Raw genomic sequence first — 24487 nt, 5'->3', positions numbered from 1 at the left:
GAGGGTATGAATATTGCTGTTATTTTTTCATTCTCATATTACCCATTTTTACAATATTTATGCCATTTTAATCACTTGACATCTATCCTATTAGGATAAATTATAATGTCTGGAAGAGCTCACCTTGCCCAATATCTGGCCTTTGTTGGAGGAATTTGCTGACTATGAAAATCATACCCTTCACCTTGCACAAATCAACCTGTCCACTTGACTTCGTTTTGAACAGAGTCCAGATTGCTTCAATTACTAATGACTATATTGTGACTGAAACTTGAGCACTTATAAGCATAGTGAAAATATATGTATAAAAGAGGCTGACATGTATTAGATATTCAAAAAGACTTCTTCAATCTAAATGATAGGCTATTTACACTGATAAATGTTCCAACACAACATAATAAAAACATCTGGCTTCATTTGTAACATTTTATTTTGTAATTCACTTTCCATTACAAAAGTACATGTTCATTCATAAAAATATAATTTTCACAATTATAAAAATAAAAAGCAAAAAGCAGTAGATAAAAGCACTAGTTATCTCACCACCCTGTGATAACCACTTAGTCAATATATTTTCAGGAATATTTCTAGCATATGTAAATATATTAAAAGGGGTCTATGATTGACTAGTTTCAATTCTCACTATGGCATGACTCATCTATGCCATATAGATATATCCTATAGTATTAATGGCTGTACAATATCTTATCCTATGGGAAAAGCCTATTTTATTTTAACTAGTCTTCTATTAATTATCAGTTTTGTTAAAAATTCCCTTATAAATGAATAATTTCATATATCTATAATTAATTATATTAATTAATTCAATAGGCCAGCTTTCTGGGATCACAAATTTTGAAGCAAATGATTATGTGCAGTTTTGAAGCCCACAGTATTTTTTTAAATTAGTTTTTACATGTGGCCTTGCCGAAACAAGGTCTCAAACAATTGGATAAAGACTCAGAATTGTTCGTCTCCATGGAAATCTTTACTAAAAGGCGAAAGATTTATGCGACCTGAAGAGAAACCAGAGTACAAAGCCCATAGTATTGAATTACAAGAAAAATACTGAAAACCAGTCTACTTTGTAATATCAAATATGATTGCAGATCATCTGTGGTATTTGTCTTCCTGCATTCATCAGTCCCCTAAAGTGATAACAAGCTATTTGTCAATGCAGAAATAGTTAACTATTTAATATATTTATATAATTAATTAATATAAATAGTTAATTATTTATATAATTTGGAACTACCCTCCCACCAAAGACAACTAAAGTAATCCATATGGAATATAAAAAGCTTCTGGCCAGGCATGGAGACTCACCTATAATCCCAGCACTTGGGGAGGCCAAGGCAAGTGGATCACTTGAGGCCAGGAGTTCTAGACCAGCCTGACTAACATGGCAGAACCCTGTCTCTACTAAAATAAAAAAATTAGCCAGGCACAGTGGCACATGCCTGTAGTCTCAGCTACTTGGGAGGCTGAGGCATGAGAATTGCTTGAACCCAGGAGGTGGAAGCTGCAGTTAGCCAAGATTGTACCAGCCCAGGCAACAGAGTTGAGACTCTGTCTCAAAACAAAACAAAAACAAACAAAAAGCTTCTTTCTAAAACATTGAAAAGCTGACAAGTAGCAATATCCCTTGGTAGAAATCCAGAGAGAAGATCTCAGCATTTGGGGTACTTTTGTCAATCACAAAAAGTGATTAAAAAATATTGAGGAGGCTCGGCCTTTCCAAGGGTGGGGTAATTTTGGAAAACCACCCCATACTTTAGAGGTGGAATTTTCATTGACTGCACCCTGAAAGTAAAAGTAAACAAAAAGTAAACTAGCCTTCCCCTTTACCGTAGCTCAGTTTCAAGAAGTCTGGGTGATGCAGAAAAATCTCAAGCACTAAAATGGATTGCAAATGTTCCCACACATTTGCAAAAGTAAATGAAAATCCTTTCTAAAGGAAGATGATATCATCCTAGTATTAAAATTACTCCAATCAATTCTTCAAGTACAGTTTTCAACACTCCATCAAAGATAACCAAGCACAGCAAGAGATAAAATAAGAGTAAGCATAAACAGTAGAAAACAGAAAGAGGCTCACAGATACTCCACATAATGAACTTACTGGAAGCAGATGAGGGGGAAAAACTATCTTACTATGGTCATAGGGCTAAAAACTGAACTCAGCAATTTCATTCTCACATATAGACCCCAAACAAATAAAAAAAGCAAATATTGACACAAAAACTCGTATACGGATGTTCATAGTAACATTATTCATAATAGCCAAAGTACAGACAACCCAAATGTCCAACAGTTGATGAATAAATGAATAAAATGTGGTATATTCATACAAGAGAACATTATTCATCCATAAGAAGGAATGAAGCACTGATACATGCTGCAATACGGACAGCCCTTGAAAACATGATCAGAGAAAGAAGCCAGATACAGTGAGACTACGTATCGTATGATTCTATTTACAGTAGTACCCCCTTACCTTCAGGGGATACATTTCAACACCTCTAGTGGATGCCTGAAACTACAATATATCTAATCCTATCATACTATGTTTTTTCCTTTGCATGTATATCTACGATAAAGTTTAATTTATAAATCAGGCACTGTAAGAGGTTAGCAACGATAGCTAAGAACAAAATAGAACAATTAGAACAATATGCCAGCTTCTGTGACAGGAAAGTTGCATGGAAAACCACCACCATATGCCAGCAACACTGCTCTTGAACTTTGGGTCTTGATTAAGTATAAGAAATGTTGCTGGAACACAAGCCCTGTGATACTGTGGCGGTTGATCTGTAACTGAGAAGGCTGCTAAGTGACTAGTAGGCAGGAAGTGTAGACAGCGTGGACCATGGTGGATAAAGGAAGCGTTCATGTCCGGGGTGGGACGAAGGGGGATGGTGAGAGATTTCATCACGCCACTTAGAATGATGCACAACTGAAAACTCATATGTTGTTTATTTCTTGAGTTTAATATTTTAGGATTGTGGTTGACTGCAGGTAACTGAAACCATGGAAAGTGAAACCACAGATAAAGCGGGCTACTGCATTTAAAATGTCCAGAATAGGCAAGTTCATGGCGACAGAGATTGGTGGTGTCCAGGGGGTTGGGGGATCGGGAATGGGATGTGACTGCATAACAGGTACAGAGTTTCTTTCTAGAGTGAGAACAGTATTCTGAAACTGGTGGTGATGACTGACAACTTGTGAATGTACCGGAAGCCACTGCATTTGTATGATTTTTTCTTTTTGAGACAAAGTCTCACTCTGTCACCCAGGCTGAAGTGCAGTGGCACCATGATGGCTCACCACAGCCTTGACCTCCTGGGCTCAGGTGATCCTTCCACCCCAGCCTCCTGAGTAGCTGGGACTACAGGCACATGCCACCATGCCAGTCTATTTTTTGTATTTTTTGCAGGGATAGGGTTTCACCATGTTGCCCAGGATGGCCTCGTAATCCTGGGCTCAAGTGAACCTCCCACCTTGGCCTCCCAAAGTGCTAGGATTATAGGTGTAAACCACTTCCCCCAGCCTTGTACAATTTAAAATGGTTAAAATGATGAATTTTACATTGAATTTCACTTCATAGGAATTTTTTTTTAAAAAACAACAAACCACTTTAATGGACACATAAATTCCCTGGGGGTCTCATTGCAAAGCAGATTTGGATTAAGAAGTCTGGGTGGGGCCTGAGACCCTGATCCCCTTGCTTTTCACCTATGGCCACATTTTGAGACGCAAGACCACTCGAAGAGCCCCCACCTCTGTGAATCAACCCCTGCTCATCTGCTCCTGTAATTAAGGAGGACTAAAGCACAGATGGCGGGAATGGGGGTGTCCCCAGGTCTGAGCCTGGGGGGGGGGTTGCAGGCCTCCTCCAGGCATGGAAGTGGAGGGAGAGGGGGCTGTAGTTAAACGGGTTACTCTGTCAGCAGACACAGAGGAGACAGAAGGAGGAGCTTTTATTGCACACGAAGCTGCGGAAGGAAGGCGAGCAGACAGGGCTGGCTCTCAGAGGGTGCTGCCTGGCAAGGGCACCACCTCCAGCTGCTGGGCTCCAGCTCCGGGGCTCAGAAGCCATCTGAAAGAAAGCGGCGGCCTCCAGTGAGCAAGCTGGGGTGCTGCAGGGTCCCTGGCCTGTGCTGCCCAACAGTTTCTTCCCTCCTCTCCCCCGTCCCCCGGGACAAGGGGATCAAGGAGAGAGCAAAGTGCAACTCCATCCCTGCCTGATCAGTGGGGTGCCGTCTTCCCTGAGGGTGGAACAGGAGGGGCTTCTAAGGGGGAAATAAAAGGAGCTGAGGAGCTTTAGTCCGGAGAAGGCCAGTGAAGGAGGCAGCTTCTCCTCGCTGGGGTGTGCGGAGATGGTATCTAGGGCCGGCTCTTCCCGAATTTCGTCTCGACACTGGGCGGCAGCGACCGGGTGTGGGTTGGGGAGGAGGGGTGGTGCCGTCCCGCTTCCGTCCCCGGGGGGGCTGGGGCCCTCCCTGCTGTCCAGCATACATCTGTGTGGTGGAGCAGCGCCCCCCCCCCGCCACTGTCCAGCCCCAGATGACAGCAGTTCAGAGGCTTTCCTCTGCCACCTGCACTGCTCACCTTCTCCGAGGAGGTCGGGGGCCGGGCTGAAGGGTCCTGGGGGCAGGTTCCAGGCCAGCTCCTCCAGCAGGCCCAGCAGGTCTTTCACCTCTGTCGCCAGGTGCTCCACGGTCTTCTCTACCATCTATTATGGGAAGGGGGTCAAGTCGAAGACAGGAGTGGTGCCGCACTCTGCTTCATCAGCTAGGCCCTAAGGAGCAGCTAGCGGTTCAGCGGGGTGCAGTGGGAAAGGACTGGGCGCTGCGGGAACTGATTTTCCTCACTCAGGCTCTGCCCCTACCTGCCTCAGTTTCCCCAGATGACAATATCCTAGGGGGCTCGCTCTCTAAGGCTCCTTCCTTTATGGCACTCAGTCACAGGTTGGGGTGAAACGCCTTTAGAATACCTTCTCCCTTTTGGGACTTTGCAGCCTGGCGCTCACATTTCTTTTGTTGCTCTGCTCCCTGGTGGTGTCTCTGCTGAATGACAGATTTGGGATTTTGAAATTTACTCAGGGTTCTCAATAGTTATTTTTTTCCCGTGTATGCCATGGACCCCACTGGCAGTGTGATGAAGCCTACAGACCTCTTCTCAGAATAATGCCTTAAATGCAAAAAATAAAGCATATAGAATTACCAGGGGCATCGATTGCATTAAAATATTATTCATTATTAAAAATTAAACGTTTTGGCTCAGCACAGTGGCTCACACCTGTAATCCCAGGCTGAGGCGGGCAGATCACTTGAAGTAAGGAGTTTGAGACCAGTCTGGCCAACATGGAGAAGCCCCATGTCTACCAAAAATACAAAAAATTAGCTGGGCATGGTGGTGCATGTCTGTAGTCCCAGCTACTCGGGAGGTTGAGGCATGAGAATCACTGGAACCCTGGAGGCAGAGGTTGCAGTGAGCTGAGATTGAACCATGAATTCCACCTGGGTAACAGAGCAGGACTCTGTAAAATAAAAATTTAAACTTTTGGATATAACATACGTATTGACCAGGCATAGTGACTCATGCTTGTAATCCCAGTACTTTGGGAGGCCGAGGTGGGCGGATTGCTTGAGCTCAGGAGTTCAAGACCAGCCTGGGAAACATAGTAAAATCTCACTTCTCCAAAAAAAAAAAAAAAAAATACAAAAATTGGCCAGGCATGGTGGTACATGCACCTGTAGTCCCAGCTACTTGGGAGGCTGAGGTGGGAGGATTGCTTGAGCCTGGGAGGCGGAAGTTGCAGGGAGGTGAGACTGCACCACTGTACTCCATCCTGGGTAACAGGGAGACAATGCTTCAAAAAAAATGTATTTATTAACTCACATGATTTAACATCAGGCCTAAGAACAACAGAAAAGTTGACATAGGAAGGTTATAAATAATGTGTTGAGATATTCATAACTAGAACAAGGTGAAATGATCTGGATTTCTCTTGATGACCAAGCTATAGTACTGTTAATACCACTGCTTGCTGTCTGTATTTATGAGGAACGGGAATGCTCAATTTCAGTTAAAGGCTTGCAACAATACAAATGCAAGCTTTTTTCCACACAAGTTAGGAATCATGGCTAAATAACAAAATAGTGACTGAATTTCTACCTTCCCATCCAGTACTGATGCTGAAATATCTGCATGGGAGCAAGTAAGGCCTTAGGAGAAGCAGGGTCCATTGGGGGCTGGACAGCCTGACTGCCTAGATGGGAGGGTGATGTTGGACAAGGCAGCCACAGTGCAAGATTGGCCTGTATGGCCTGACATTCCATAGCAAGCTTGCATCTGCCCATAAAAACACCATCCTAGGCCAGGCCTGGTGGCTCACCCCTGTAATCCCAGCTCTTTCGGGGGAGGAGGTGGGCGGATCACCTGAAGTCGGGAGTCTGAGACCAGCCTGACCAACATGGAGAAACCTCATCTCTACTAAAAATATAAAATCAGCTATGCGTGGTGGCACATGCCTGTAATTCCAGCTACTTGTGAGGCTAAGGCAGGAGAACCTCTTGTACCCGGGAGGCAGAGGCTGTGGTGAGCCAAGACCGTGCCATTGCACTCCAACATGGACAACAAAAGCAAAGCTCCCTCTCAAAAAAAAACCCCAGTCTTAGAAGGTGGTCCTGACCCCGCATGTCCTTCCAAACCACGCTGTTACCTCCTCCACGACAACCAGACGGCGTTGCACAGCCATGTGTCTGTCACACGCTGTGCTCTGAGCTGCGTCTCCTTGGGGAGGGCTGAAGGGTTCTGCAGCTGTGGGGAAACAAGTCTTGTCACTGTGGGGCCCTTGGTTTGCCATCATGCCAGATACTCCTGTAAACACTGGGCTCAAGTGAGGTCGGTCCCCAAAGCAAATGCAACAGCAAGCAGAGGAAGGCCCTGTGGGGTCGGTGTGTGAGTGCCAGCCATCTCAATCGCACCAGTCACCTACAGACCCACATGGACTTCCTCAAGGAGGTGAAGCCCAGGGAGGAAGGGAAGACGGGCTCCACCCTGGGAGAATGGCAACTGCAATGACAGAGAGGCCTGAAAGAGCATGGCTCAGTGTATAAACCCTGCAGGGAGCCTGCAGTGGCTGGAGATACAGGGTGGTCGGGAGAGAGACTGGACAGGGAAATCCTGGAAATCAAACCAAGGGGGCAGAGCTTTAGCCCAGAGGCTTTAATAAATCAGTTCTGATGCATGTTTGCAGGGAAATCTGGGCTCACTGCAACCTCCACCTCCCGGGTTCGAGTGATTCTTCTGTCTCAGCCTCCCAAGTAGCTGGGATTACAAGCACCTGCTACCATGCCTGGCTAATTTTTGTATTTTTAGTAGAGATGGGGTTTCACCATGTTGGTCAGGCTGGTCTCAAACTTCTGACCTCCCAAAGTGCTGGAATCACAGGCGTGAGCCACCACACCCAGCCAAGGGGGGTTATTTTAACACAAGAGTCACAGAGTCAAACATGAATTTTTAAAATATAAGGAATAGACTGGAGGGAGATGCCTTTGAAGGCAGGGAGTTACTGCAGCAATCAGGGTAAGAGGGATGAAGGAGAAGGGATGGGCAGAGGCAGTAGCTGTAGGAATGTGAGGATAAAAGTGAGAGGAGGTATTTCATTAGCAGCATTGACACTGGGACCCGTTAGTAACAGCTGGCATGTGATGAGCGCTTACCATGCACCACGTAGGGTGTTAACCTCTCCAACAACCTGTTGTTACGCCCAATCTACACGTAAGAAAACTGATGCATAGAGGGGTGAAAGTATGTGTCCAAACTCACTACTCATAAGCAGAGGATCTGCCATTCCATTGTTCTCCTCGAGTTAGCTCTTCCAGGCACCATCAACCCTCACCGCAGAAGTCTAAAAGCCCGGACTCCAAGCTCAGGCTTCAGAGTTGGTAACCCAGAGATGCCTTTGGGGCATCAGAGTTGGCTGGAACCTTGGAGAACACTGACACTCAAGAAGAAGGGTGCTGCCCCAGAGGTCAAGAGCAGCCAAGCTTTACAGATTCTGCAGAGATGAAAAAGGTCAGCATGGTCGAAAGCAGTGAGGAGGTCTAGCAAGATAAGGACTGGAAAAAGAGCATGGGAAAGGACCTTGTTAGATGTCACCCCAGGAGTGGTGGAGGAAAAGCAGAGTTTGGATTATGGTAAGATGAGAAGGGAAGGTGAGGCTGGGGATAGAAACTTGGATTCTGGAAAATTTCACAAAGCTTGGCTATGAAGGAAAGGAGATTGATCACAAGGTCTAGAGAAGATTGTGTGTGTGTGTGTGTGTGTGTGTGTGTGTGTGTGTGTGTGTGTGTGTGTGTGTTAATCATTGGAAAACACAATGATGTTTACAGCCTGAGGGACAAAAGGAAGACAGGAGAAGCAAAGGAATGCTCTTCCTGAATTGACGGGAGGCCCTGGATCCAGAGAGGGTGGGAACACATTTGGAAGGAAGACAGAAGAAATGCAGCACAAATGGGCAGAGGTAAACCATCTAACTAGAGGGCCAGAAAGTGGAGTGAGCTCCTGCCTGATGGGCTCTGTTCACTCTGTGCAGTAAGACAGAGAACACGTAGGGAACAGAGCTAGTTGTTAAAATTTCAAGAATCCTATGAGTAGGTTACTAAACACAGATGTTAAAATAGTGACCGTGGTGGCTGGAAATGGTGGTTTGTGCCTTTAATCCTAGCACTTTGGGAGGCTGAGTGGGAGGATCACTTGAGGCCAGGAGTTTGAAACCAGCCTGATCAACACACTGAGACCCCATCCCTCAAGAGAAAAAAATTTTTAAGTAAAAAGAAAAAAAAAATGGTGGCCATGATGATTTACACCACAGAAATCACCAACCCCACCTGCCTTTTTTACTTTTTGAGAGCCAGTCCATCAGTGCACCACCAGGAAAGGGACTTGAATAAAGGGCTTCAAAAGGGGATGTGCAGAATGAGGGAGGCAGGGTAGGAGGACCATGCAGAATGAGCCGGCATCAACAAGGGATCCTGGAAGTGTGAGTCCTCCCCCACCAGTGCTCCGCAGTCTAGGCGCACAGCAGCAAAGACAGATGGCTGGATGGAGTCTGCAGGGTGGATGTGGTGGAGGCAAGGGGCCAAGGAGCTGAGATTTGACCAGCCAGGTTTAGGAGAGGAGCCCTGGAATCCAGCGGGGATAAGGAAGGAAATGAGGCCAAGAAGAGGGCCGATAAGCTGGGAGAAGTGGGGGGCTGAAGAGACTGGAGGTCTTAGGAATCACAGGAGGAACAGGAGGTAAAGAATGTTGCAATTTTTGCTTTTACAGGTAGAGTGGCTGCAGATAGTGACAATATCAAGGCTGTGGCCATGGATGTGGGCATACAAAGCTCAGTGTGGGGAGAGAGTTACGGAGCTTGAGCTCTCTAGGTGCAATGCTTGTAGCTTAAGGCCTTGGTGTTGGATGGGTTGGCCAAGGGGCCATCTGCACTTGTCTAGAAGGGGGGCAGGTCTTGAGATAGGACAGAGCTGGTGACGGATGTGTAACTCTGAGAGGCCAAGTGACTTGCCCAAGCTCACACCATCAGTAAATGCCTGGACCTCAGGCACCCTGACCTCCTGGCTTCAACTCATCAAAGTAGGGCCCCCTGCCTTGTGATTTTCTAATTCCAACTCTATCTAGATCTCAGCTCTTCCACTCAGGGATAAGAACAAGACCAGGGACAAAACGTCCTTCCAATCTGAGCATCTTTTGTGGAGAACAATCTGTTTTTCAAATTTTCCTTTTCATTATTTCCCTCCACTAAACTTAGAAAAGACTCTTCAAAAGATAATGGTGTTATTCCTGAATTTGGGGAGGGAGGAGGACATGATAAGGTGCCTTGGTTATTTTTTTAAGGCGAGTCTTTTAAAGACCCATACTGAAATATTTACTGATGAAATGTTATGCTGTCTTGGATTTACTTCCAAATAATCCAGGTGTGGGTGGGGATGGGGGAGAGGCCTGAGTGGATGTTTAGAGCTAACAAGATGGGCTGAGAGTTGCTAATTATTGGAGCTGGATGATGAGCATGTAGGGGTACATTCGGCTTTTCTCTCTACTGTTGTGAGTGTGGTTTGAAATGTTCCATAATAAAAGCCAGCTGTCTGATGGGGTTGTCAGCAGAAAGCAGTAGCCATCGTGGGCTGCAGGCATCCATGTAAAATATTCAGAGAGAGAGGCTCCACCTGGGGGCTATGCTCCATCCTGGCCCCACATCCTGAGAAGGCCCTTGAGAGGCAGGAGCAGGTCTAGAAGAGGCTATGGGAAAGAGACTTCTTATTTATTTTTAATGGGGTCTCAGTCCGTAAGTGCAGTGGCACAATCATGGCTCACCGCAACCTCTGCTTCCCGGGTTCAAGCAACTCTCCCACCTCGGCCTCCAGAGTAGCTGGGACTACAGGCACACATTATCATGCCTGGCTAAGTTTTGTATTTTTTGTAGAGATGGGGTTTCACCACGTTGCCCAGGCTAAGCTCAAACTTCTGGGCTTAAGTGATCCACCTTCCTTGGCCTCCCAAAGTGCTGGTATTATACGCGTGAGCCATTGCACTCAGTCTGGGACTCCAAATTCTAACTCAATTGTTTCAGCTGAAACTGGGCTGATCAACTTTGAGAGGAAAAGCTCTGAGGGGGCCGGAAGAGCTGTTCTCACCCACAGAGTGGCTGTCCTGGGGGGCCTGTCATCATGCGTCTGTGGATACACACACCACCTGCTGGCTCTGTCCAGAGGCCTTTGGCCAGGCCTTTCCCCTGAGCCTCACCTGCCCTCCCCCAGACCCCAGCCACTCTCCCCTCACACACTTCTCCCAGGCTCAGGCCAGAAGGATACAGTGTGACCCTGCTGGCCAAGTGGGAGTCAGGCTGCGTTGGAAGTCAAGAACAACTAGAGCCTGCTCCTCTCCACTGACCTAAACACCCTGTTCTCTAGAGTCTGTAATGAGGTCTAACTTGGCTCCCAATCCCCTCCAGGGAAAAGGCGGGGCTGAGGTTGCTCCCCACGTGGTTCAGCGCTAATCCTTCACATCTGGACAAAACTGTGCTCTGTGCCCCTTGGAGCGACTGTCCATGAGCTCATCGGGGCCTCCACGGAGTACATCTGAGAGAGCAAGCTTGGAGCAGAGCCTGACACTGTACTGCCTGCTCCCTCCCCACCAGGTCCTCCCCACAGAGCTGACTTGAATGCATCGTGGCAGAAAACATGCTGGAGACCCCTGTTCTCAGCCTGGTTCAGCCACTAATGATTGTGGGATTGTGAGAGTTTCTTCTCCCTGAGCCTTTGCCGCCTCCTCCAAAAAATAGGATGAGGTCGGCCTGAGGCCCTCACTTCCCCGTGTAGCTCATCCTTAATTCTTCTTGTCTGTCATTCGGAGTCCACAGAGAGGCCTCAAAAATGAGCTACAAGACCTGAGCTCAGTGGTTCACACCTGTAATCCCGGAGCTTTGGGAGGTCGAGGCAGGAGGATCACTTAAAGCCAGGAGTTTGAGACCATACTTGGGCAACATATTAAGACTCTCTCTCTAGGAAAAAAAATAGACAGGATTGGTGGCATATGCTTGTGGTCCCAGAAGTTTGAGACTACAGTCAGCTACGATTGCACCACTGCTCTCCAGCCTGGGCGACAAAGACCCTGTCTTGTAAAAATAAAAGTAAAAAAAAAAAAAAAAAAAAATTAGTAGTCACACATGCACCCATAGGGCTGTCAGTGGCTCAGACAAGGGGAGTGGAAAAGGCTGAAGGATTCTGATGATTAACCCTGAGCAGCCAAGGCTGTGGCCCCACAGGGCTCCCTTCCTTCCTTTCCTCCCACCCTCCTGGGCCCTGCCAGTTGGAAAATGGACCTCCTTGGATGCTGCGTTGTTTTCTCTGGCCTAGCTCCTGCTCCGGGCCTGATGTGCACCCTGGATAGTGGCCATGGGTGGGGCATCCTGTGCTGGTGAGAACAGGCTGCTGTGGAGCCAGGAGGCCCCAGGGGAGGGCTGGGCTGGGCTGGCTGCCCCAGTTAAAGAGATGTGGCCCCTGGGTGCCATCCTCTGAGGCTGAAGTACTGCTCCCTCTACTTCCTGGCCTTATGGGGAGACCTTTTGTATCTGAACCCAAACAGTAAGAAAGTGCCACAACGCAGATGATTTCTGCATGCTGGGCAATGAGAAATGTTTTCTCAGTGGCGTCTCTGAAAGGTGTTGCTGTATCTTCTGAATTATCAAAGTCACACTCTTTGAAGGGTCTGCTTTGAGAAGCAACCCTGGACACTTGGGGGTTAATTATATTTGACCACATTCAATGTAACAGAATAATAAACTTTACTACATCCAATACTTGTATAAAGATGTATGATTCATTCAAAACCATCCATGGGTTTTGGTTATTTTTGAAAGCAGCAGAACACTATTCTTCAAATGATTCTATAAAAAACTCCAAAATGTGGGCCTGGCATGGTAGCTGATGGTCTAAAACGCCATCAGGGAATAAAGGTTTCTCTGAGTGCTGCTAAAAGAAACCAAGACTGGGGCTGGGCGTGGTGGCTAACAACCTGTAATCCCAGTACTTTGGGAGGCAGAGGCTGGCCGATCCCTTGATGTCAGGAGTTCGATACCAGCCTGGCCAATATGGTGAAACCCATCTCCACCCCCACCCCCATCTCTACTAAAAAATGCAAAAGTTAGCTGGGCGTGCTGGTACGGCATCTATAATCCCAGCTACTCAGGAGGCTGAGGCACGAGAATTGCTTGAACGTGGGAGGCAGAGGTTGTGGTGAGCCGAGATTGTACCACTGCACTCCAGCCTGGGTGACAGAATGAGATTGTCTCAAAAATAAAATAAAATAAAATAAACCAGGGTTGAAAGTCGGACAAGCAAGAGATAGATCTCAATTTACAGAAAATATAAGGGATGGAGGTATTTAAATGACATCAAAGGGATGCAATTAGCAAAATCTAAATGTGGAAAACTTTACAGAGCAAACTTAGTTTCTTCAACAACAACAAAAAATTAAGTTAAAAAAAAAAAAAAAAAAGCTGGGCATGGTGGCTCAGGCCTGTAATCTCCGCACTTTTGGATGCCGAGGTGGGTGAATCACAAGTTCAGGAGATCAAGACCATCCTGGCCAACATGGTGAAACCCTGTCTCTACTAAAAATACAAAAGTTAGCTGGGTGTCAGGGTGCGCACCTGTAGTCCCAGGTACTCAGGAGGCTGAGGCAGGAGAATCACTTAAACCCGGGAAGCAGAGGTTACAGTGAGCTGAGATTGAGCCACAGCACTCCAGACAGAGCGAGACTCCATCTAAAAAAAAAAGGGGGGGCAGCAGGGAGAAGACTTACATATTTAAAGAGACTTAATAGACATATTGACCAAATGCAGTATATGTAACTTTATTTGGATCAAACAAATGAATTGTCAAAAGACATGACACAATCAAAGACATTTGAACAGTGATTGAATATTTAATGATGTTCAATCACACACTCTTTTTGGAGTGCGACCGTGGCATTGCAGTTAGGTTTATTAAAAGAGTGCTTATCTCTTAGAGATACACAAGGAAATATTTATAGATGAAAATATATGGGTTGGGCGCGGTGGCTCACACCTGTAATCCCAGCACTTTGGGAGGCTGAGGCAGGTGGATTATAAGGTCAGGAGTTCAAGATCAGCCTGAACAACATGGTGAAACCCTGTCTCTAAAAAGAAAGAAAGAAAATACATGATATCAGGCCAGGCGTGGTAGCTCACACCTGTAATCCCAGCACTTTGGGACGCCAGGGCAGGTGGATCACTTGAGCCCAGGGGTTCGAGACCAGGCTGGCCAACATGGTGAAACCCTGTCTCTACTAAAAATACAAAAATTGGTCAGGTGTGGTGGTGGATGCCTGTAGTCCCAGCTACTCGGGACGCTGAGGCAGGAGAATCACTTGAACCTGGGGGCGCGTAGGTTGCAGTGAGCTGAGATTGCACCACTGCATTCTAGTATGGGTGACAGAATGAGATCCTGTTGCACAAAAGAAGGAAGGAAAGAAAAAGAAAGAAAGAAAAAGAAAGAAAGAAAGAAAGAAAGAAAGAAAGAAAGAAAGAAAGAAAGAAAGAAAGAAAATACAATGCCTGGATTCCATAATCCAGGGAGGGGAGGGGGTGAGGACTGTAGATGAGATAACACTGCCCATGAACTAAAACTTGTTGAAGCAGGGTTGATAAGTACATTATGTGATTCTTTCATATACTATTATTTTGTATTTTTTGTATCCAACAGTTTTCATAATCAAAAGTTAAGAGATATCTGAGGCCGGGCGCGGTGGCTCATGCCAGTAATTCCAGCACTTTGGGAGGCCGAGGCGGGTGGATCACGAGGTCAAGATATCGAGACCATCCTGGTCAACATGGTGAAACCCCGTCTCTACTAAAGATACAAAAAATTAGCTGGGCACGGTGGCACGTGCCTGTAATCCCAGCTACTCGGGAGGCTGAGGCAGGAGAATTGCCTGAACCCAGGAGGCGGAGGTTGCGGTGAGCTGAGATAGCACCATTGCACTCCAGCCTGGGTAACAAGAGTGAAACTGCGTCTCAAAAAATAAAAAAAGATATCTGAAATCTGAAAGATTATGCACAAAAACGTATGAAGTCAGTGTGAAATTGCATTAATCATGAATACTTTCCTCCTTTTCTTCTTCTTCTCTCTCTCTCTCTCTTTTTTTTTTTTGAGATAGAGTCTCACTCTGTCACCCAGGCTGGAGTGCAGGGGCACCATCTCTGCTCACTGCAACCTCTGCCCTCTGGGTTCAAGCGATTCTCCTGCCTCAGCCTTGAGAGTAGCTGGGACTACAGGCATGTGCCACCTTGCCTGGCTAATTTTTTTGTATTTTTCATAGAAACGGGGTTTTACTGTGTTAGCCAGGATGGTCTTGAACTCCTGACCTTGTGATCTGCCTGCTTCGGCCTCCCCAAATCCTTTTCTTCTTAATCTGTAGCAATGAACGTGCATAATCAGAAAGAAAAACAACGTTTAAAAATGGGTTAGAATTCTCTCTACAAAAGTGGCCACTCCCTCCTCCCTCTGGGAGAAGCACAGGCTCTGCTTTGTGCCCTCAGCTCCTGGAGCCTGGGGCTGAGCTGGGAGGCGGGTAAAGGAGAAGCGGATGAGAGGGTGTGTACTGGGGCCCTACTCTATGCTGGGCAGAGTCCCAGCCACTCCTCATACAGCTTGTGAGAAAGTCATTGCTGGTTATCTTTAACAGGTGGGGAAACTGAGGCTCAGAGAAATCAGTGGAGTCATCTGAGAGGATGTGTGCTGATGCATGTTCCCTGCTGGGCACTTCCTCCCTCGTCTAATCCCTGAGGCCAGCCCTGTGGGGCGGGTATTATTCTCCCCAACTGACAGAGGAAGAAATAGCCCCAGAGAAAGGAAAGGACTCACCCAAGGTAAGGGATCACGAGGGCTGGCCTGGATCCTTTCCCCAAGTGCTCACTCCCACAGTTCACTGGGCCCTGAAAGGGGATGGGGGCTTCTATCTTAGCACAGGGCACTTCTGCCTGGGTGGGGGCAAGGACTGAGGGGGCAGGAGGCCTGGATGTTTCGTGAGGGCTCTGCCTTGGCACCACCATGAGAACTGAGCTTACCCCTCACCTGGACAACTAAAGTGAGCAATAGCCGTCCCTGACTAAATGGGGTCATGGCTTGTAAACTATAGAGTCCTGTGCAATGTGCAGGGTGGTGGAATGAGCATCCGTGTACAGTCAAGACTACAGTCAGGTAAGTCACTTGACTTGAGTCACCCTGAGCCTCACCTGTGAAGGGGCAACATTAAGCTGAGGGGAGAGGTGGGGGAAAGAAAAGGGAGAGTAAAAGGCAAGGAACCCAGCTAATGGAGTACCCAGAGAGCCTCTCCCTCCTGAACAGCCCTCCACCTCCACCCAGGGCTCCACCTCCACCCAAAACAGCTCAGTCCCCCAGAGAAGCTCCCTGGAAACCAGGAGGCTGACTTCCTCACCAACTGCAACACCCCCTGAGGCCACCTGGCAGGTGAAGCAGTGGCCTTTCTCCTGGGCCCGCTTGCCTGGCTCCTTGAGGCTGTATGAGCTGGCCTGGGTCACTCACCCTTTGGAGTCTGGCTTCTTAGACAATGTCCTATAAAGCCAGGCCTGAGCCTCCGCAGGCCCTCTGAGATGTAGCTGGCCTCCCGGGCTGCCCCACGCAGCAGCTGTGACCTCCCACCCCAGATCCTGGCTCCTCTCTTGCCAGCTCTACTCCCGTCATTGAGCTTCCCTCTCTCTCCTTTGTGATCTCTCTCAAATCTTTCTCTTTGCTTCAATATCCTCTCTCCCTCCACCCCATTTTAGTCACTCTTTCTCTTTCCTTCTCTTTGGTCTCTTAAACTCCTTTTTCTTTCTATCTTAGTTCATATCTGTTCATCTACAAAGCCTCTTTCTGTCTCGGCCTGTCCTTTTTCCTTTTCACGATTTATTCTTCCCTCTCTTCTTTATCTCTCCATTGCTCTGCTTCTCTGCCCTTTCTGCGTCTGTTTCCTCTCACCGTCTTTCTCTCCATCCCTCCCTCCCTCCCTGCATCTGCCTCTCTCTCCATCCCGCTGTAGTGTCCAACTCTCTCTGTCTCTCTCTTGCCCATTCCTTCCTCGCCATCTGCGGGTCCCCTGCCGCGCCCGGCGCCCCACTCACCAGCCAAAGCGCCCGCGGCGCGGAGCAGAGCCAGCCCAGCCAGCGCGCCGAGCAGGGTCCGCATGTTGCCGGCCCGGACCAGCGCAGCGCCGCGTCTGCCCGCAGCCGCCCTCCCCGGATCGCGCCCGGCCGGCCTGGGAGGAAATGCTCTTAGTCCGAGCCAAAAATCCTGGGCGGCTCCGGGCTTTCCGGCTGGAGCGAACCCGCCTCCTCCAGAGGCCCCTCTACACCCCTTGGGCAGCTCGGAGCCCAGAGACCCCAGGAGCTGAGACGCTGACCGTGCCACCCAGGCGCCTCCCGGGGAAAGGGCCGCCTCCGGAGTCCCCGCGCCTCCTGGGGTCCCGGGAGGGAAGGGGAGGGATTGGGTGTGGGCGTTGGCTTTAGGCGGCGAAGCCTGGGGTCAGGGGTTCGTTATGATCCCATTTCAGAGGCGGGCAGACTGAGGCTGGGAGAGAAGTGCCTTCCTCGGCATTACCCTCAGCGATGGTACAGGATCTGAATCCCTGTCTCCGGGAGTGTGGAAGCTTTTGCTTGTCTACCTACGAATGATAAATTAATTCTAATGACACGGAACAGTGTCTGGCCCTAAGAAGGAGACCCAGAAACTCACTGCTCTGGTAAGGGAGTGATAGCAACGTGAAAAGGTACTGGTACTTTAAAAAAAAAAAAAAAAAAGGTAAAATTGGGACTCTCGTAAAGATGAAATTAGCATATTCTAAAGGTTTTATTTAATCCATTATTAATGAGGCAACAAGTAAGATGCCACAAGCAGTCCAAAGTTTGGAACGCAGTAGTGGAAACTTCCCCTATGGGACACGCCCATTCAACAAAGTGCAACAACAAATGAAGGTTTAGTGAAAACACAAAGCAAAAAAGCTGCAGCTCTGACCTCTCTGCTGCAGAGCCCTGAGTGCCTTGCCTGGCTGTAAGTAGAACGCTTTCATCAGCAAGCCTGGGAGAATGCCCTTGTCCATCAAGGGTCCCCATTGGGGTTAACTGGAGCCCTTGCAGATCAAGGCTGCCCCTCTGCCTTCTGTGTTCTTGGCTGTGGCTGTGTGTTGTCCAAAACAGTCACCATGCTAACCAGTGATCCAGTTCTTCCTCCCGTAGAGTGACATGATAGCCTCAGACACAGAAATTCTGGTTCTGAGCCCGAGACTCTGAGACAGACTCAAATCTAAATTACTTATTATTTATTTATTTTATTATCATTATTATCGAGACAGAGTCTTGCTCTGTCACCCAGGCTGCCGGGCAGTGGCACAATCTCAGCTCACTGCAACCTCCGCCTCCCAGGTTCAAGCAATTCACTTGCCTCAGTGCCTCCAGAGTAGCTGGGATTACAGGCACCTGCCACCACACCCAGCTAATTTTTCTGTTTTTAGTAGAGACGGAGTTTCACTATGTTGGCCAGGCTGGTATCGAACTCCTGACGTCGTGATCCACCCTCCTCAGCATCCTAAAGTGCTGGGATTACAGACATGAACCCCTGGGCCTGGCTCCAGGTCTAGATCTTTCAAAAGCTCTCAAGGAGATTATGATGCCCCCATGAGCTGGCTCAGAAGAAGAATTTATTTCAGGAATGCCAAAAATATCTCATGCTTGGTGGTAGGACACTCCTTGATAGTTCAGCCAGGTGCAAAGTTGTCATAGCACTGCCAAACCGATAAGGATTCTTGTAGCTCAGAGCCAGTGGGCTACCTTATATTCTGAATTTAAGATTAAGAAGAAAAACAAACCATATACAATACATTCTTGTTGTGGGAGAGCATAAAGTAATTAAGTATACAGAGTAAAACATTAAAGCCTTTTTGTTATGAATTCCCTCCATCCAACGATTCAGGTCCAGTCCCCTCGGCTTGGTAGGCTGTGCCTGTTCCAGTTCCATGCATTCCTCATCTGTCTAATGTATAATTAGACGCAAATGTATATACATAAGATCAAATAAGAGATATTTTGAAGATTGGCTTTCATTCATGTTTATCTCAGCCATAACATTAAATCTTGGCTGGGTGCAGTGGCTCACGCCTGTAATCCCAGGACTTTGGTATACCAAGGTGGGTGGATCACCTGAGGTCAGGAGTTTGAGACCAGCCTGGCCAATATGGTGACACGCCATCTCTGCTGAAAATACAAAATACTAGCAGAGTGTGGTGGTGTTGGGCGCCAGCTACTCCTTAGTCCCAGCTACTCGGGAGGCTGATGCAGGAGAATCGGTTGAACCCAGGAGGTGGAGGTGTCAGTGAGCCAAGATTGCACCACTGCACTCCAGCCAGAGCAACAGAGCAAAACTTTGTCTTAAAAAACGAAAACAGGCTGCATGCGGTGGCTCATGCCTGTAATCCCAGCACTTTGGGAGGCTGAGGCAGGTGGATCACGAGGTCAAGAGATCGAGACCATCCTGGTCAACATGGTGAAACCCCGTCTCTACTAAAAATACAAAAAATTCGCTGGGCATGGTGGCGCATACCTGTAGTCCCAGCTACTCAGGAGGCTGAGGGAGGAGAATTGCCTAAACCCAGGAGGCGGAGGTTGCACAGATAATTCCACTTCATTCCTTTAAGAGTTACAAAATATCCCATTGAATGGATACAAGCAGGATTATTTGTCCAAACAGTCCCTATTGATGTGCATGTAGATTGCTTTTTTCCTCCAATATAAAATATGCTTTAATAAACATACTTTTGCATATATCTTTATGTACATAGTTCATGTATTTCTGAAAGGCTGGAAGAAGAATCATGTGTCAAAGGGCATTTTACGTTTTGCCAGGTAGGCCAAAAACTGTTCCTCAAATTGTCACTAAGCCCACAGGAGGGACAGGAGTCTTTCAGCGCTGTTCCAACGTGAACCGGAGTATATGTTGGTCTCGGTAGGAATTGGGCTGCAGGGGGCGCCATTTACATAAATACTTCTGGATTGCAGTTAGCTGAAGTGTAAACCTAGCGGTCACCTACATTCTCCAACACCGGATATTTATCAGTTAAAATTTTGACAGCTTGATGACGGAAAAAGTTACCAAATAAAAGTTGTTATTTTATTTACAAACTATTTATTATAAGTGAGGTTAAGCTTTATTTGCCTCTTCAATTACTTTTTTCTATTTTCCTCCCTTTCCTTTCTATAATCTGATTATTAATGTAATGTCTGTCATATATGTTGGCAATATCTTCTCCCAGCCTTCCGTTGTCTTTAACTTTCTTGGTGGAGTCTTTCCTCGTTCAGAAGTTTTAAATATTAGGTAACCAAATCTCTCAGTATTTTCTTTTATGACTTACAGAGTTTACAACTTGACTATGATTCCTCGAATCAAGGCTGCAGATATTTTTCTGTATTTTCTTCAAACAGTTTTAAGGTTTCCTCAAGGTCTAATGTCTAATCCACTTAAAAGTGTTATGTGGTTGCAAGGAAGGAATCAAACTTCAATTTTCCCCTGAACTGATGTCTCAGTGTCCTCATGTTCTTTATTGCACGGTCCAATCCTTTTGCCACTACTTTGAACATAAAGTAGTTTGTTAGCTACTCATTTCCAAGGGGAGCTCTGGGAAAATCTCTATATATCATGTCTGTCACAAGGTCAAGGAAACAAAAGTGCAAAATAGACATAATGTCAATAAATGCTGAAACCAAATTTGATGAAATTAAACAGCCCTAGCTAACTTAAAAACAGTAAAAACAACAAACAAGATTAAAACAAAGGAAGTAAGACATTTTCTTAACAAGGTAACTACTTTTTAATTTTTGTATTAATAATTTTTCAAATTAAAAAAATTTTTAAATAGAGAGATGGTGGGTGGGGTCTTGCTGTGTTTCCCAGGCTAGTCTCGAACACCTGGGCTCAAGTGATCCTCCCGCCTCTGCCTCCCAAAGTGCTGGGATTAGAGGAATGAGCCACCCTGCCCAGTCAACTCCTTTTATCATAAATAGTTCACATGTACATACAAGAGAAAGGAGAAATGTATTCTTTGTTAAACTAGGTTTGAGGTAAAGATGCCATTATTGGCCAGGCATGGTGGCTCATGCCCATAAACCCAACGCTTTGGGAGGCCCAGGTGGGAGGATCACTTGAGCCCAGGAGTTCAAAACCAGCCTGGGCAACACAGCATGACCCCATCTCTACCAAAAATTAAAAAAGAAAATAAAAATTTTTTAGAAAAAACACTGGTTGGGAGTCGTGGCATGTGCTTATTACTTGGGAGGCTGAGTCAGGAAGATCACTTAAGCCAAGGAGTTTGAGGCTGCAGTGAGCTATGATCATACCACTGTACCCCAGCCTGGGTGACAGAGTAAGACACTGTCCCCAAAAATAAATAAATAATAAGTAATTATATTACAAAATTTAAAAAAGATACCACTATCAACAACTGTTTGGCTGGGCACGATGGCTCACACCTATAATCCCAGCACTTTGGGAGGCAGAGGCAGGCAGATCACTTGAGGTCAGGAGTTCAAGACCAGCCTGGCCAACATGGCAAAACCCTGTCTCCATTAAAAATAGAAAAACTGGATGGGCGTGGTACACACACCTGTAATCCTAGCTACTAGGGAGGGTGAGGCAGGAGAATTGCTTGAACTCAGGTGGCAGAGGTTTCAGTGAGCCAAGATGGTGTCACTATACTCCATCCTGGGCCATAGAGTGAGACTTAATCTCAAAAAATAAAATTAAATTAAGATAAATGTTTGAAAATCAATTTATTTTCTTATACTTACAGAAACCAGCCCAAACATGTAAAGAGAAACTCCTGGGCAAAATGATAATATGGAGCCAGTGGACCTAGTTAACAATCCTCCTATTTCCGTATTCTCTAAAGTGACCAGTGAAATTAAAGGTAGGGGAGACTGGCATCAGTGGCAGAAATTAGAGACATATGCCAAGCATGTGCCAGGCCAGCTGGATCTAATAATACCTCTCACTATTTATTATTATTCTGTTTTTACTTACTTATTTATTTATTTAGAGACAGAATCTCACTCTGTTGCTCAGGCTGGAGTGCAGTGGCTCGATCTCGGCTCACTACAACTTCTGCCTCCTGGATTCAAGCGATTCTCCTGCCTCAGCCTCCTGAGTAGCTGGGATTACAGGCCCATGCCACCATGACCAGCTAATTTTTTATTTTTAGTAGAGACAGGGTTTTGCCATGTTGGCCAGGCTGGTCTCGAACTCCTGACCTCTGGTGATCTGCCTGCCTCTGCCTCCCAAAGTGCTGGTGTTACTGGCATGAGGCACCGTGCCCGGCCTATTATTATTCTGTTTGTCGCTGAATTTCTCTGAACCTGGTTTTGTACTAAGGCTGTACATGCATCAGCCTATTTAATCTTTGCATCAGTAAACCTATCAAGTAGATATCCTATTCCCACTAAAAAATAAAAAAGATCTATTAAATATATTTGATTCAAGATTAGAAGGTGGCAGATCCCACTTTGGAAGTTAGATAGATGTGATTCCAAAAGTACAGTCCTCAGCATTATCAGGCCTCTTGACTCTCAAGTCCCAGGAAAGGCACTAAATAGAGGATCTGGAGAAGAGTGGAGGTGAGAAAGGGACAAATGGAATATGGGGGGCTCAGAGGGCCACGCCCTGTGCAGTCAGGGGAGAACGCTCATAACCACCTGCATGAATGAAGTGCTTCATGTGCACACATTTCTCTTTCACTTAATACTCCCATGACCCTGGCAGGTGGCCTCACAATCCACGCAGATTGTGACGGTACCTGCCAGGGTCATGGGAGCATACAGAATGTGAGGTGTGGAGAAGTTAGGACATGGCCCAGGGCATACAGAGACTAGTTAGGAATTTGGGGATTTGCCTCCCAGACATCTGCGTTGCCTCCACAGGCAATGCTACAGGATGTGCACGGTCCTCCCAGCCTGGCCGGGCCGGGGCACAAGTGGTTGGGAATCTGGCAGGGGCTTGCTCTCCCGACCCAGGCCCAAAGGCAAGGGGCCAAAAGGAAACAGGAAACAGGGACTGGTCATCTCTCTGGGGAGAGAGGTGAGGTCAAAGACAGCCCATTTAAAAGAGCCTCAGTGGCTGGGAGGGCCTGAGCTGACAAAGCCTCCTTGTCTTCTCCCTTTGGCACAAGAGAGGATTTCCAGAGGTATCAGGAAGACCCACGCCTGGAGAGCTCTCAGTGAGCGCTGGGCAAAGCTAGCTACTCGGCACAGATGGATAGGGGCTACTACGCAAGGCACAGAAGTTAGAGCCAGAGAAAGTGAGCCAGTGAAGTGTGAATGTGGATGGATGTCTCTGTTGGGGGAAGGAAAAGGAGGGGGCAACTCGATGGGTTGAGATGGTCTTTTTGAGGTTGAATGTAGTGGCTCATTCCTGTAATCCTAGCACTTTAGGAGGCTGAGGCGGGGGAATGGCTTGAGTTCAAGAGTTCAAGACCAGCTTGGACAACATATCAAGACCCTGTCTCTACAAAAATAAAAATAAAAAATTAGCCGGGTGTGGTGGCACACACCTGTAGTCCCAGTTACTCTGGAGGCTGAGGTGGAAGGATGGTAGGAGCTTGGAAAGTCGAGGCTGTAGTAAGCTATGATTACCCTGTGTGCCAGCCTGGGTGACAGAGTGAGAGACCCTGTCTGAAAAAAAGAAAAAAGAAAAGAGGTTTTTTGTTTTTCTTTCTCGTTTTATTCAAGAACTCATACAAAATATTCCAAATAAATGAAATTTAATCCTCATCTTCCTCTCTTCTTTGACCTTGTTAATTTGGAAGTAACGTAATTCATAACTCTCTTTGCTGTTAGCAGCCATGCATGACCAATCACGTACTCTTCTTCTTCAAATCATTTTTAGTGTGATATTTCACATACCTTTTGGAAAAAGTCACCCCGGATGTCACAGTGATCTTGCTCTTGCTCCTTTCGATGGTCACCATGCCCCTGACCAAGTTTCCCAGCTTTTCCGTTCACTGACCCTCTCTTGCAAACACTGCTCAAAATTGGCAGCACCCATGATTCCATCTTCTATGGGGTGGGTGCAGTCAAGAGTGATCTTCAGAATCTGCTTCTTTTTTGCCCCCCATTCACCACAAGCTTTTTCATGGGTGCCATGGCAGTAGTGGAGGCAGAAAGGGAGATGTTTCTTTTTAAATTGTTATTCATATTATACAATTTCAGTAGCTTTGGGGGCACCAGTTATATTTGGTTATGTGAATGAATTGTATAATGGTGAATGCTGAGATTTTAGTGCACACACCACCCAAGGAGTGTGCATCCTACCCAATGTGTAGTTTTTTATCCCTCACTCCCCACCCATGCTCACTTCTGAGTTTGCAGAGTCCATTACATCACTGTGCATGTCTCTGTCCTCATAGCTTAGCTCTCACTTACAAGCAAGAATATATGGTATTTGGATTTCCATTCCTGAGTTACTTTACTTAGAATAATAGTCTCCACCTCCATCCAAGTTGCTGCAAAAGACATTATTTTGTTCCTTTTAATGGCTGAGTAGTAGTCCATGGTGTATAGGTACCACATTTTTTAAATCCACTCATTGGTCAATAGGCACTTATGGTGATTCTGTATCTTGGCAATTATGAATTGTGCTACAATAAACATCCCCCTTTAATCTACCTCCTTTCTTACATGTGGCCCTGAATCCTCCCAGGTAGGAGAAGATGTAGGAAGATGGGAAGGTCTGCTTGGTACAGGGAGAAGTCAAGTGTAGAGTGAGGGTAGAGGTTTAATATTAACAATTATGGCCGGGCGTGGTGGCTTACACCTGTAATCCCAGCACTTCAGGAGGCCGAGGCAGGTGGATTCCCT

At 46.7% G+C, this 24487-nt stretch overlaps 1 protein-coding gene and 1 non-coding gene across 7 annotated transcripts; both read right to left on the bottom strand.

The window, feature by feature from the left end:
- Nucleotides 1-920: 920 nt before the first annotated feature.
- On the bottom strand, nt 921-1036 carry LOC118146460 (U5 spliceosomal RNA). Its single transcript, XR_004732323.3, has one exon. It is a non-coding gene; the product is annotated as a U5 spliceosomal RNA (small nuclear RNA).
- A 1938-nt stretch (nt 1037-2974) lies between these two features.
- On the bottom strand, nt 2975-16814 carry LOC118146100 (placenta-specific protein 9-like). 6 transcript variants are annotated; one of them, XR_013524842.1, is made up of 5 exons: nt 16718-16814; nt 6728-6825; nt 4892-5069; nt 4612-4735; nt 2975-4099 (listed from the first exon to the last, which is right to left on the bottom strand). XR_013524842.1 is itself a non-coding variant. In XM_078345360.1 (5 exons), the coding sequence occupies exons 1-5, from the start codon at nt 16779-16781 to the stop codon at nt 4030-4032; spliced, it is 429 nt and encodes a 142-aa protein (XP_078201486.1). In that variant the 5' UTR covers nt 16782-16814; the 3' UTR covers nt 2975-4029. The 6 variants fall into 6 exon arrangements, 5 of the variants coding, with proteins under 5 accessions (XP_078201486.1, XP_035122044.3, XP_035122046.3 ...); XM_078345360.1 differs by having other exon boundaries at nt 4997-5069; XM_035266153.3 differs by lacking the exon at nt 4892-5069 and having other exon boundaries at nt 6698-6825.
- Between the last annotated feature and the right edge of the window lie 7673 nt (nt 16815-24487).

This window comes from Callithrix jacchus, chromosome 12, assembly GCF_049354715.1.
Source record: "Callithrix jacchus isolate 240 chromosome 12, calJac240_pri, whole genome shotgun sequence".
In the NCBI taxonomy this organism is placed as follows: Eukaryota; Metazoa; Chordata; class Mammalia; order Primates; family Cebidae; genus Callithrix; species Callithrix jacchus.
This window is presented reverse-complemented; position numbering and strand designations above follow the sequence as displayed.